This window comes from Tachysurus fulvidraco, chromosome 26 (genome assembly GCF_022655615.1).
Source record: "Tachysurus fulvidraco isolate hzauxx_2018 chromosome 26, HZAU_PFXX_2.0, whole genome shotgun sequence".
Classification (NCBI taxonomy): Eukaryota; Metazoa; Chordata; class Actinopteri; order Siluriformes; family Bagridae; genus Tachysurus; species Tachysurus fulvidraco.
In genome coordinates this window covers 8,675,055-8,687,848 of record NC_062543.1, presented here as the reverse complement: position 1 = coordinate 8,687,848, position 12,794 = coordinate 8,675,055, and the positions used below count along the sequence as shown (strand labels likewise).

The window sequence follows — 12,794 nt, the reverse complement described above, 5'->3', positions numbered from 1 at the left end:
TGATCTCGCGAGATTTCGTGGCACTATATTAAGCCGCGCCAAGAGCCTTCCAGCCCTTTTCCTTTTTCACTGTAGGAGGTGAAGGTGCAACAGTAATCGGTCGTCCCGAATCCGGGTTCATCCGACACCCTCACCAGTACAAGCCGAACTGAGCTCAGCGACATCATGCCTCCTAAATTCGATCCCACCGAGATTAAAGTTGGTACGTTTAAAAAGAAAAAAAAAATGAGGTAACGTTAAAGTGAAGATCCCGGATGTTTTGTTTCCTTTTTTACAGGCCTCGGGTCTGTGATGAGGCCCCACGTGCTATTTGTTTTTGACTAATTGTGCAGATAGATACTACCTTAAGCTGTGTGTGATAGTTTAAATAAGTGATTATAGGAATTGCATCAGTTTTTTTTTTTTTGTTTGGTTTAGTTACAAGTTGGCAGCTAGCTAACCGGGGCTAGCAAGTCGGGCTAGCTAACGACTTCATTTTTTTAAATTTTTTTTTGGCTCGTTACTACCTAGCTAGTAAACGCCGAATAAATAGCGTTTATTTTTCTCACTCGGTTATGATTAGTGTCTATCTGAGCATTATGATCTGGAGTTGATGGCAGAGCACGTGGTTGGCGCTGTGTTAATATGCAGGAGGTCAGGGAACTAGCTTATATAGCTAGTTTCCATAGCTTATTCTCCGTTTTCTAGTATGAGCTGGATTGTTTATATTAAGAATTAATTTAATGACTTTTTAATGATTTTAATCCACGTGGCCTAATTTGTATCCGTGTGGCATTGAGACCGAGGATCCCTGTGTATTTGGATCCGTTATCCGATATGAACACGTGTCTAAACATCCAGGCGTTTTAAAGTAATTCTCTCATCTATATGAGGCGTGAGTGTCGCATTTTTAACGCTCCCCCTGGAAACAGCTGTCATGGCGCTCTACTTTCCTCGTGGAAGAAGGAAGTCATGTTTACACTTGACTTGACAATGAGCGCTTATCTTAAAGCTGAATTTTCCAAATTAAGCGAAGATCGTGGAATAGTGTCATTTTGTATGACCATTAAACGAGCGTTTTTTTTTATCAGAATCAGGTTTATTGGCCAAGTGTGACGCGCACAAGGAATTTGGTTCCAACTGTTTGAATATGAATATAGAATATGAACAGTTAGTTATGTCCATAGTGTGGGAGTGCAAATAACTATTGTGCAATATTATGCTTTTTGTACAATGTATAGCAGCAGTCGTGTGTGATGTATACAGATGTGATGAAGGATACTCCTGATAATGCAGGATAATACTTGTAATATTGATAATACTTGTCGATATGAAGCGGGGAATAAAATTATGGTTTTGTGTTAATCAGGGTGATTGCCTGGGGAAAAAAAGTGCATTCCAGAAGGGAGGAGCTGAAAGAAGTTGTGTGAAGGGACTGTGGTGATTTTTCCTGCCCGCTTTCTGGTTCTTGTTGTACAAGTCCTGGGGAGTGGGCAGGGGGGCACCATTTTTTTATGCTGTGTTTAGTGTGTTGCAGTCTGTCTTTCCTGTTGCTGTGTCAAACCAGATGGTGATAAATGTGCACAGGACAGACTCAATGACTGCAGTGTAGAATAGCATCAACAGCTCCTGTGGCAGGCCATACTTCCTTAATTGATGTAGAAAGTACATCCTCTACTGGGCCTTTTTGAGAGTTTATGTTGCACTCTCATTCCAGGTCTTGGGAAATTATGGTGCCCAAAAACTTGAATGCCTCCACAGATGACACCAGGCTGTTGGATATTGTGAGGGGAAGTAGTGTTGAGGTCTTTCCTAAGGTCCACGATCATCTCCACAGTTTTGAGGGTGTTTAGCTCTAGACGGTTCTGACTGCACCATAGCACCAGCTGCTCCACCTCCTGCCAGTATGCAGACTCCTCGCCGTCTTGCATGAAACTGATGAGCGTAGTATCATCTGCAAACTAGTCAGTTTGGTCACTTGAAGTGCAGTTATTAGAGGGAGAATAGAAGTGGGGAGAGGACATCCCTGAGGAGCGCCAGTGCTGATTGTCTGAATGCTGTATGTGATGCCTCCCAGTCTCACCTGTTTCCTGTCTGTCAGGAAGCTGGTGACCCACTGACATATGGAAGTGGGTATAGTGAGCCTTTGGAGTTATTTACAACAGAAAGGCTTTTGTTTGTTCTGTTAGAGTATAATTGCAATTTAACATCATGCTGCAGGTGATTTTATTTTGATTCTGTTCATATGTTTAATTGATCAGCCTCCCGCCACTATGCTTGTCTGTACATGACTTGGTATAATCCAGTGGAGGCTGAGAGAAACCCAGCTCTAGGAAGCAGGTCTGCCCAGTCTAATGGGTAACTCTGTGCCGAAAGGCCTGGAACATACTAGATACAGGATTTTTTCAGTGTATATAATTCTACACCAGACATGTGCTAAGTTACCCGTGTCCCTTTTTTCCCCCTCAGTGTACATGAGATGCACAGGTGGAGAGGTCGGAGCCACTTCCTCTCTGGCCCCCAAAATCGGCCCTCTGGGTCTGGTAAGTGACACGCTTGCATACTTTTATATTCAAGGGCAAGAACATCCATTCTGTTTCATGTGTTGAGAAGCCTCCCGCCACTATGCTAGTCTGTGTGTGACTTGGTATAATCCAGTGGAGGCTGAAAGAAACCCAGCTCTAGGAAGCAGGGCTGCTTAGCCTGATGAGTAACTCTGTGCCGAAAGGCCTGGAACAAATGTAACCTGCCTGTAATTATAGTATTCTTTAATAGTATACCCTTAACAACTGATCAGTAATGTTATAATGCTTATGGTGCTTATTCTTCCAGTCTCCCAAGAAAGTGGGTGATGACATTGCCAAGGCTACCGGTGACTGGAAAGGTCTGAGGATCACGGTCAAGCTGACGATCCAGAACAGACAGGCAGCAGTAAGCCATCTGCGTCTAAACATTTACAGTGGAAGAAAATGATTTTGACATGGATTTGTTGTCAGATTGGACACAATCAAACTTTTGTATTTCTGGTGTTTTAAAAATATAAATGATTTATAATGCTATCAGTTTACTTAAAAAATTTAGTCTAAAATTTAGCTAAGTGTCATTAGCTTTAATAATACATCCTGAAGTAATCTGCCCTATAGACATGATACCTCTTAATTTATTAATTTTGTGGTGGTGAATCTTGTCAGTGTAGGGTTTTTTTTTTATTAATAAATAAGCCAACTTGTTTTGCAGTAAAGTAAAAACTAAGCCACCCAGAACAACTTAAAGTGCACCAACACTGGAGGCTGTTCAGTTTTGCAGTGTATATAGAATTTTGTCTTGTCCTTACAGATTGAGGTTGTGCCCTCTGCCTCTGCCCTCATCATCAAGGCCTTGAAGGAGCCTCCCCGTGACAGGAAGAAGGTCAAGAACAGTACGTAGCCCTAAACAGTAGACAAATTAATGCTTTTCTTGTGTCCTCATTAGGCTTGTGTAAATGCAAATTGTCCCTTCACAAGCATACTACTATGATATTCAATAATGTTGACTGACACATTTGCCATGGATGTGTTGCTCTTTTTAAATGGTAACATGCATACTTGCCTAATTAAAATCAGCCCTGGTCCTGTCTAGTGCACATCAGCCTCCCGCCACTATGCTAGTCTGAGGGTGACTTGGTATAATCCAGTGGAGGCTGAGAGAAATCCAGCTCTAGGAAGCAGGGCTGCCCAGTCCAATGGGTTGCTCTGTGCCGAAAGATCTGGAACAAATTGCCAGCGGGTTTAAGACTTGATCAATATACGGTCTTGTGTTGAGTAATTGGATGTGGATGTTAAAGAAATGCTCTAACTGACACTTTCCCTACAGTTAAGCACTCTGGCAGTGTTCCCTTCGAGGATATCGTCAACATTGCCAGAGTCATGAGGCCACGCTCTATTGCCAGAGAACTCTCAGGTGTGTATACATTTTGATTTGTATAATGTAGGGTTTCTCCTCCAGCCTCCTGGCCCTATTCTAGTCTGTGGGAGTGATATGGTATAATCTAATGCTGGCTGGGGGGAAAAAACAGCTCTAGGAAGCAGCGCTGCTCAGTCTGAGTAACTCAAATGGCCTGGAAAATGTTTACCAAATCTTCTCATACTGACTGTTGGAAAGCTTTCCAAACTGACAGGTAAGATTAAGCTAACAATTTGTGCTGTCTCCTCAGGAACCATTAAGGAGATTCTGGGCACAGCTCAGTCTGTTGGCTGCACCATCGATGGCCGCCTACCCCATGATGTCATTGATGACATCAACAGTGGCAAACAGGAGTGCCCATCTGTAAGTACAGGACATGTGTGCTCTGCTTTCTATTTTCCTTTGCGCACTTGAAGTACTAAACTACCTTTTTTTTGTGTAGGATTAAATGGCTGACGCGGAGGAATGGAAAATAAACTTTAACAAAGTAAATCCTGGTGTTTGTGGTTTTTATATTATCGGATGGACTTCTTTTTTTAAAAAGATGAACTAAGATGATGAAATTGTTCTTGACGCAACTCGGTTCCCAAGCCTGGGCAGTTAGCAGTGCACTTTGTTGGACAACTTAAACTAGTTCATTTGCAAACCCAACTAGGCTCACTAGTGAAATGGCTTACAGTTTTAAAATGACATTAGTTGGTGACCAGACTTGGGCACTGATCAGCTATAACATTTAAAACCATTTGCATAATTAGTCCCCTTTGGCTGCCAGAACAGTTGTGATCAATTGAGCCGTAGACCTTACAAGACTTGTGTGCTGCATCACTGGAAGTTGAACTTGTTGCTCCAGCACATCCTATAGGAGATCCATAGGATTGTGATCTGGGGCCAAAACAACACCTTAAACTTGATCATGTTTCTTAAATGGCTCCTTTACAATTTCTGCAGTGTGGCTGGGAATGTTATCCTGCACAAAGAGGTTACTGCAACAATGCTTAGTTGGTAGGTAGTGTCAAAGAATCAATGTTGAAATGTTTGGCCCCAAGGTTTCCCAGCAGACCACTGCCATGCATCCTTCCCATAGTGCATCCACCAGGCAATCCACACAATGTAAAGGAAACCTGATTAATTGGACCAGATCATATTTGATAATTGATCATATTGTGGTCAAGTAAGTATTAAGCATTAGTATACTTAAGGTACATTTTCAAATGTGCTAACAGTATCCCTGACGCAAGGTTCTTAAGTCTAGACCAGCAATGTTTTGGTGCTACTTAAGAACACACTTCTTGGTTCAGAGCTGGAGCTTTGGCTGTCGAAAAAGCGAGAACTGGTTCTAAATTAGGCTCTGACTCTGAACCAGCACTCAAACTGCCTCTGTGGAAAAGGGTTTAAGAAATCCAGACCCCATGCCCCCAAGTTTTTAAGCGCTTGGGGAAAGGATAGGTCTTTAGATATAATTTGAATACAGCCAGTAGCTTGGCTGTTTGAAATGTAGGTGAAGTTCATTCCACCAACCACATACCAGACTAGAGAAGGTCTATTTGTACCCTGAGTGATGGTGGGATCCTTCAGAGTATGGAAGTTCAGGAGTGTGGTGCATTGTGTAATAAGTGCTTTGAGGTAATTGGGTACAGGTCTGTTTGAAGGTGAGCATCAATGTTTTCTGTGATGAGAGGAAACATCCTGTATTATTTGTAAAGTTTGCATAGGGCTCCAAGGCAAACCTGCCAGAATGAGTTGTAGTCCAGTCTAAAAATGACGAAGTGAACAGGCATCTGGGTGGCCTTCGAGAGAGGAAAGGGACCATTTAAGCTGTGATGCACTGGTCTTCTGCCGCCTTTCTTTCACCCAGCTGTTTTGGCAATCTGTGCTACAGTAGCTATTGTGGGATCCGACCAGATGAGCTTGCCTTTTGGCCATTACATGGCCATTACATTAGTTAATCTGTAAAATTGTCTTGGGTCCAGGAATAAAGTTCTATGATTTAAACTAGATGAAAGCAGGATTTTGTCTGAGGAACTCTTTCCTTGCCAGTTACCTCTGGTTACTTCTTAGTTATAAATGTAAATTAAAATGTTTAACTTGTATTTTTATTCTATTTTATTATTCCTGTAAATCTGTTTTGCAACAATGGCCATTTAAAAAAAAAGGCCACAAAAATAACACTGAATTGATCTGATTTTGACAAAACTAGAACACAATTGTATTTACAACAAATACAATAATGTGCTTTATAGGAAATCTGGCCTTCTGTATTTCCACACTAAAGCACATCATACCAGATCAGAATTTTCTATTATTAGTTCACAATTAAGTAGAACACAATTATATAAGACACTGTTCTATATAGATTAATGACTTTGTATGCAATCCATGAGCAAGGAATGCAAATGCAGCAAAAATTTACACACAAGCCTTTAATATAAAAAAACAGTCTAGAGTATGCTGAGTAAGTCCTACAAAATTACAAATTTATTAGAAAGTATTAAAACATTTATCATAGCCAGCAGAGTCCTGACACAGATGTGAGGAAACTTTTGAAAACATCCATGTCTGTTTCAATGCATTTTCCACATTCCCTGAATTTTTCGATGTGCTGCCAGACTTTTCCGTACAATTTATTTCAAGATGAAGCACCAAAAGACGACTCACCCTAAACCCCCCTCAATTACACAAAAAAACGAGTATCCAACTTATCTGCACATATGAACAGACTCAGCCTGTTCAAGCTACAGTCATGCTGATATAGCCAACTTTAATTTCCAAACTTACTCATGTAGGTGAGGATAGATTGCATTCTACAGAGAAGACAAGCACAACATGAACTTGCAACATAGACACTTCTTATAAATAGGACAGAGATGGGAACAAAGCCATCATTTGAGTATCGTTAAATACTCTGTGCCTAATTTTATTTGTCATCAAGATCTGGGTTTTTTCCTCTTCTGCAAAAAGGACACAACTGGGCAGCCTTTAGGAACCAGGAACAGTAAAAAAAAATAGTGCTGAAATTCTGCCACCTGTCCCTCAGTTCTCCACATCCTCCTCATCTCCCTCATTCTCTCCATCCTGCTCATCCTCCATGTGCTCCTCTTCCTCTTCTTCTTCCTCTCTGCTCTTGTCATTTTCCTCTGTGCCGTTCTTCTTCTCTTTGTCCTTGCGTTTCTGCTCCGACGCCTCTTTTTTCCCCTTCTGGCCCTTTTTGTAGGCTGTTGACAGACAGCAGTTTACATTCTTAGACAGCAGTGAAAACACTACAAGTCACTGATGAATTTTAATGCTGAACATCTGGATTGTATAACAACCAATTAAACAAAATACTAGCACTTAGCGATATTTAAATCCTGTTCTAGACCTAATTGTTAATAGAACAACAATTTCAATATTGTGGTTTTAGTGAGAGCACGATAATGGAAACTTTGTTTCTACATTAAACATACACATGTTCAGCAGAGGCACATACTCGTTTGAGGAAGTAAGCAGTATCAGGTGTAGTTCACCTCAAAGCCAGCAGAGGGCGTTAAACATTACAAACTACTAGTTAAACACTTTCTTTTGTAACTTCAAGACAAAATGATCAGCTTCTTTAAGAACATGAAATGCTGCCTTGATATCAAACCATATTACAAGTTCAGTCTAAAACAGGGCCAGGTAATATAACATTCTTTACTTTTCCAGCTGTACTGTAAATTCTAATGTTTCCTTGTAATTTTGATATTCTATACATGCTGTATTTTTATTCTTGAATTTATTCTTATTGATTCTATTTTTATGGCCTGGACAGTCAAAACATTTCACTAAATTGTACCGTGTATGCCTGTGTGTATGCCTGTGTGTGTGTGTGTGTGTGTGTGTGAGACATAAACATGAATTTAATTTCACCAGTAATATGTGAGTATCTGTATACAACACCTGATCCAATAATGTTGCAAATAATGTTCTTCTATTATGTTATATTGTTCAAATGTTCTTCTAATGTTCTTTGCAACATAATGTTGCAAATAATGTTCATAAAAAATTTTGCAAATACACCTGGATTACCTGGAGGCTGCAAAATGATTAAAAGTAGGTTTTAGTATCAGTTACCCTCGAGAGCCTCACGCAGAGGTGGCAAGAAACGCTCAAACTCCATCTCCTCCATAGCGGACATCACATCCCCAGCATTTAGAGTCTTCCTTTTGGCTTTCATAGCAAAACTGTTGGCACTGGTGATTAGATTAGAAGTCTCAGTGAGTGTCATGATGTTTCCAGCTTTATACATTTACAGCATTTAGCAGACGCCCTTATCCAGAGCAACTTACATTTTTATCTCATTTTATACAACAGAGTTTGAGGGTTAAGGGCCTTGCTCAGGGGCCCAGCAGTGGCAGCCTGGTGGACATGGGAATCGAACTCACAACCTTCCGATTGGTAGTTCAGCACTTTAACCACTAAGCTTTACATCCCCTACATACATACCATATATACCAGACACCTAAAACTATAACAGATATTTTGTGCTAACCTACCATGATGTTGCATATAAAACAAATACGCTGGCTGCTTGAGATATCGCTCTTCTTGCCTCTTTGGACACATTGACACCATCTGGTAACTGGAAGAGTAAAATAAAATCAGAAATAAAAGCACACTGACAAAATGAACAAGAAAATAAATAAAATTAATATGAAAAAAATAGGTGCAAGGATGAAATTTTTATTTCAATTTTATATATTTTTAAATTCTATATATTTTAATTTTATATCTAAATAAAAATTATTAATTTATATAATTAATGCTATAAAACATCTGAGGCTTTGTTTAATAACCAGTGACAAAATAGCAGACAAGAAAAGATTCAGAAACTTGTCAAAAAATAGTTATACAGGAAGTAACAAATATATCTGTCAGTAGAGAAAGTGCGTTTCTATTGTGTACTCACAGCCTCCTTGATAATGCGGGTGATGACAGCGTTGGGCAAGTTCAGGTCCTCTGGTCTCTCCGCCATTACTACTGCACTGACTTCGCTCAGCTAGCCTTTGTTAGCCAAATTAGCCTGGGAACTTCGAGTCTAATATGGTTACAGAATAAACTCGCGGATGACTTAAGGGTGTAGATGATTATTAAAACAGTGTTTTTGTATCCAGATTTTTATACAGCTGACTGTGGATCAACACAAAACAGTAAAAACCAGCCAGCTAACTGTTAGCCGCTAACTGTTAGTATAAACAAACTACAGTAAGTGTAACTGTCCAATAACAAACCGGAAGCTAAAGTGTTTAGTGGCAACAAGCCGGGATTTGAAACGAAATATCCCTTGCTACACGTAGTAGACGTGTTCCTTTCAGACATTAGACAGTCACAAAAACAAAACTAGCAACCGAGTTTGTTTTGGAGCCCGCTAAACATCCAAACCACGAGTTTCACCTTTGAACTTTTCAGCGTCAGACAAACGTCACAAAAATCAGCCAATAAACGGCGGGTGTGTTTACTATAGCAACATGTTACTTTATCTATTTTTTTTTATTGTTTGTTCGTTATCTAGACATAACAAAAGTCGTTTTGTCGTTATCTCGACATAACAAAAGTTTAATTATATAATACAATAACAACACGTGAAGTCAGGTGTATTAGGGTTCACATTGAATCTGATTAGGCTAATTATTATCTGATTATTATTATCATTATTATTATTATTATCTGATTATTGAAAGGTTCACACTGAATCTGATTGGCCGTTAATCGAACCCCCAACCCTGGAGGTTTGAGGCAAACACGCTAACCACTAAGCCACCGTGCCCCCCGAGAAAAGATCTAATAACATAGATAATAGAAAATTCTGATCTGGTCTGATGTGCTTTAGTGTGGAAATACAGAATCTAGATTTGCTATAAAGCACATTAATTATTGTATTTGTTGTAAATACAATTTTCAGTAAGCCATAAATTGGCAAGCTTGCAACTGTGGATCATTATCTTTAAGAAGTTATATATATAATTTTCTACACAACAAACATCGAAGATTTCATGCAACTAAAAGAAGCAGTTCAAAGGTAATGATTACAAAGGTAAAATTAGAGACGTGCCCCAATCGTATCTCAGAAACTAATGCAGAAAGGAAACAAATAAAAGTCTGTATACAATTTATTGGGAAAGGTTACATTAAAAAAAAGAAAAAATTGTTGTGGGTCTTAGGAAGATGTTACATTTGGCATCAAGGGCTTGTATATTGATGTTTTATTATCTAGTAATGATTTATGTTGGTTTGTTGGACAGTATTTAACTTTATGTACTTAAGCAGTGGCTTATCTTGTTCTTTCATCTTATTAAAATCAATTACTTGTTCCTATGGCTTTATGACAATAGATTTACTAAAAATGTCAATTTGTCCTGTCCTGCAAAGACAAGACCTAAGATTTCAGACATTGGAAACATGAGAAATTTTCATTTTTAAACACTAGTTTTAATTTTAGTCTTAATTGTTTAATTGCATATTATGTATGATATAAAATAAGGAGACCAACTTAAAAAGCTGTGGTTTGCAGATATATAAATACTTAAACACTGGGGTTGGGGGTGGGGTAGGGTAATCTGCTGAATGCTAAGATTTTCAATGAGCTCATTTTCCTTTGAGTTGTATTTTTGGAGCTTTGTCTAGTTTTGAACCATTTGCACTGTGTTTATCTCGATCTCAGATCGTGTGAAATGTCATCTGTTGAAACTGGCTAAAGGCTTTGAGAAATGTCTTTTCTGCCCATAAAGTGTGTTCTTAGGGTTCTTAGCATAGTTAATAGCACACGAAAGGCTGAAAAGGTTTATTTGTGTATTTCTGAGGCCTCGCATTTCACGTAGCATTTCAACACAGTCACGTAGCATTTCAACACAGTTCAGTGTGAATTTTCCATTCGGGCCCAGCAATTTCACGGTTAAACAAACATGAAAAGGAGCCATCATTTGGGAGCTCTTAATGTTTTTCCATCTGAATGTGCATGCACTGCTATGAGAATGAGGCTGAAGGATATATTGCTCTTCCTTGGCATGTAGAATAAGACTAATACACTTCAGTATGAATGGGATGGGATTAGCTTTCCTTCCATTTAATTTAGCCAAAATGTTTACTTACAGAGACAGTTAATAATGTTTATGACAATTGTGATTTATTCTTACAGGCATTCTTACACACAGATGGATTTGATCTAACATGGTTTGTTAAGTTTTACACAGACTTGTGGAGATCATGCCAGCTTGTGTGTATAATGTCATCTAGCATTCTCTCAGATTGTGCATGGATCATCATTGTACTGTTTTCAGGTTTCTCCTACAATGTTCAAGTTCAGTTTGAGAATATAGCTGGATGACAAAATTAAACCTTTGGACCAATTTGAGATCCTAAGCACTCTTGAGCTAGTTTTCTTGATCCTGAAGCCTCCCTGTCCCTGTAAATAGAAAAGCATTCATGATGCAAACATGAATCTGCCCCCCCATTCTTCACCAAAGAAAAGTATTTAGCCAGACCTGGTTCTCCACATATATCTCTTAATTCAATTTCAATTCAATTTATTTGTATAGAGCGTTTAAGAATTTTAAACTCCCTGGAATGATAAACGGAAGAAAGAGGAACCAGACTCAGAAGGGAACCCATCCTCGATAGGGAAATAATGTAAATAATGTCCTTCCTACAACTGTTTATAGTATATATAGGATTTGTGCAACTAAGAGCTCCTGAGGAACTAATAGGTGAGTTATTTAGGAGTTCATTATAGACTTCCTGCCAAAGTCTAGCAAAGGTTTATTGAGAAAAACCCAAGCACAAAGCTGACTGATGCAGTGGCAGATCAAAGATGGTGTGATAGTCTACAAGTGGTTCTATCCACAGTAATCCTGTGGGTCATGGGCTATCCATGCAGATCTATCCCCAGCAGAGTGCACCACCAAATGACGAGACTTCAACCAGGGGTAGGGTGTCAGGATGGATCAGGTAGGTTCGGAAAGATGAAGCCGTCACAGTGGGAACTTGTGAATGGCATGTATAGCTCGTCAGAGACAGAGTATGCACCATAAGCACAACCACCTCCTGCATTTGTAGTTAGGTTTATATGAAATAATGGACAATAACTATAGGTCTAACTAACTGCAATTGCAATTTGAATTGCAATGGGAATTTGAGGTGTGCAGAGAGGGGCAGTTGTATGAATATTTTTATATACACATGGCACACAGACATGATTAAAAAAATGACAAAAACCTATGTTACATGTGTGGTCTTACAGTATAGAGGTTAAAAAGCCACATAATCAGTTGAAACACAGTATGTGTAGGGAGTGGCAGACTCACTCTGTCAACGCTCAAAAATAGCCTTCATGTCATACAGCTCAAGTCAGAGTAGATTACAGTTAACAGCAAAGAATTTCCATGATCATTTTTTTTCACTCATTTACCCATTGTTGTAATAACCCTCATCAAAATGCTTTGAGGTTTGTTTGATATATTAGGTCAGATGGCAATTAACTTTTCCACTCTTTTAGCAGAGGTTTAAGAGGCCACAGCCATATTGAGGAGTTAAAGAATCTCCTTAAAATGTTAACATTAGCTAAGGCATCATATTGTTAAAACCTACCTTTTATGGTTCTGTGGTTTATAATGGTTGCAGTGAGGTAGGAAAAGCTGTACACATGGACAAAGCAAAGCTCACAAAAAGATGTAATGTAATTTTCATTAACATAAAAGAGTATATATTGTGATATTGGTGACAGAGCAAAGTATTTTTAGCTCAGTTATATTATCGAGTGTATTTGGTATGGTTTGAGGGAACGGCCACTGCTTGCTCTTAAAGGGATTAGTTAATAGTTGGATGATTATTAAACTGATATTTTCACACCTGCTAGGCAGATC

General features: G+C 39.0%; 2 protein-coding genes and 3 non-coding genes across 6 annotated transcripts; 4 read left to right on the top strand and 1 right to left on the bottom strand.

Moving 5' to 3' along the window:
• Positions 1 to 43: 43 nt before the first annotated feature.
• rpl12 (ribosomal protein L12) lies at positions 44 to 4,413 on the top strand. 2 transcript variants are annotated; one of them, XM_027165406.2, is made up of 7 exons: positions 44 to 202; positions 2,449 to 2,522; positions 2,812 to 2,910; positions 3,316 to 3,397; positions 3,832 to 3,918; positions 4,172 to 4,284; positions 4,364 to 4,413. In XM_027165406.2, exons 1-7 carry the CDS (start codon positions 166 to 168, stop codon positions 4,367 to 4,369), a joined length of 498 nt encoding a protein of 165 aa, XP_027021207.1. In that variant the 5' UTR covers positions 44 to 165; the 3' UTR covers positions 4,370 to 4,413. The 2 variants fall into 2 exon arrangements, with proteins under 2 accessions (XP_027021207.1, XP_047664909.1); XM_047808953.1 differs by having other exon boundaries at positions 88 to 230.
• LOC113655215 lies at positions 2,244 to 2,368 on the top strand. The gene has a single exon (XR_003443645.1). It is a non-coding gene; the product is annotated as a small nucleolar RNA SNORA65 (small nucleolar RNA).
• LOC113655214 lies at positions 2,596 to 2,720 on the top strand. Its single transcript, XR_003443644.1, has one exon. It is a non-coding gene; the product is annotated as a small nucleolar RNA SNORA65 (small nucleolar RNA).
• On the top strand, positions 3,611 to 3,735 carry LOC113655213. The gene has a single exon (XR_003443643.1). It is a non-coding gene; the product is annotated as a small nucleolar RNA SNORA65 (small nucleolar RNA).
• A 1,961-nt stretch (positions 4,414 to 6,374) lies between the features above and the next one.
• pole3 (polymerase (DNA directed), epsilon 3 (p17 subunit)) lies at positions 6,375 to 9,420 on the bottom strand. Its single transcript, XM_027165371.2, has 4 exons — positions 8,846 to 9,420; positions 8,433 to 8,518; positions 8,011 to 8,129; positions 6,375 to 7,133 (listed from the first exon to the last, which is right to left on the bottom strand). The coding sequence occupies exons 1-4, from the start codon at positions 8,909 to 8,911 to the stop codon at positions 6,952 to 6,954; spliced, it is 453 nt and encodes a 150-aa protein (XP_027021172.1). The 5' UTR covers positions 8,912 to 9,420; the 3' UTR covers positions 6,375 to 6,951.
• Between the last annotated feature and the right edge of the window lie 3,374 nt (positions 9,421 to 12,794).

Coding starts and splice junctions, on each gene's coding strand:
- pole3 (XM_027165371.2), bottom strand. CDS start 8,911: ATGGCGGAGAGACCAGAGGACCTGAACTTGCCCAACGCTGTCATCACC. Junction 8,519..8,845: donor CCCGCATTATCAAGGAGGCT/GTGAGTACACAA, acceptor TTACTCTTCCAG/TTACCAGATGGTGTCAATGT. Junction 8,130..8,432: donor GTTTTATATGCAACATCATG/GTAGGTTAGCAC, acceptor TCTAATCACCAG/TGCCAACAGTTTTGCTATGA.
- rpl12 (XM_027165406.2), top strand. CDS start 166: ATGCCTCCTAAATTCGATCCCACCGAGATTAAAGTTG. Junction 2,523..2,811: donor AAATCGGCCCTCTGGGTCTG/GTAAGTGACACG, acceptor TTATTCTTCCAG/TCTCCCAAGAAAGTGGGTGA. Junction 2,911..3,315: donor TCCAGAACAGACAGGCAGCA/GTAAGCCATCTG, acceptor TTGTCCTTACAG/ATTGAGGTTGTGCCCTCTGC.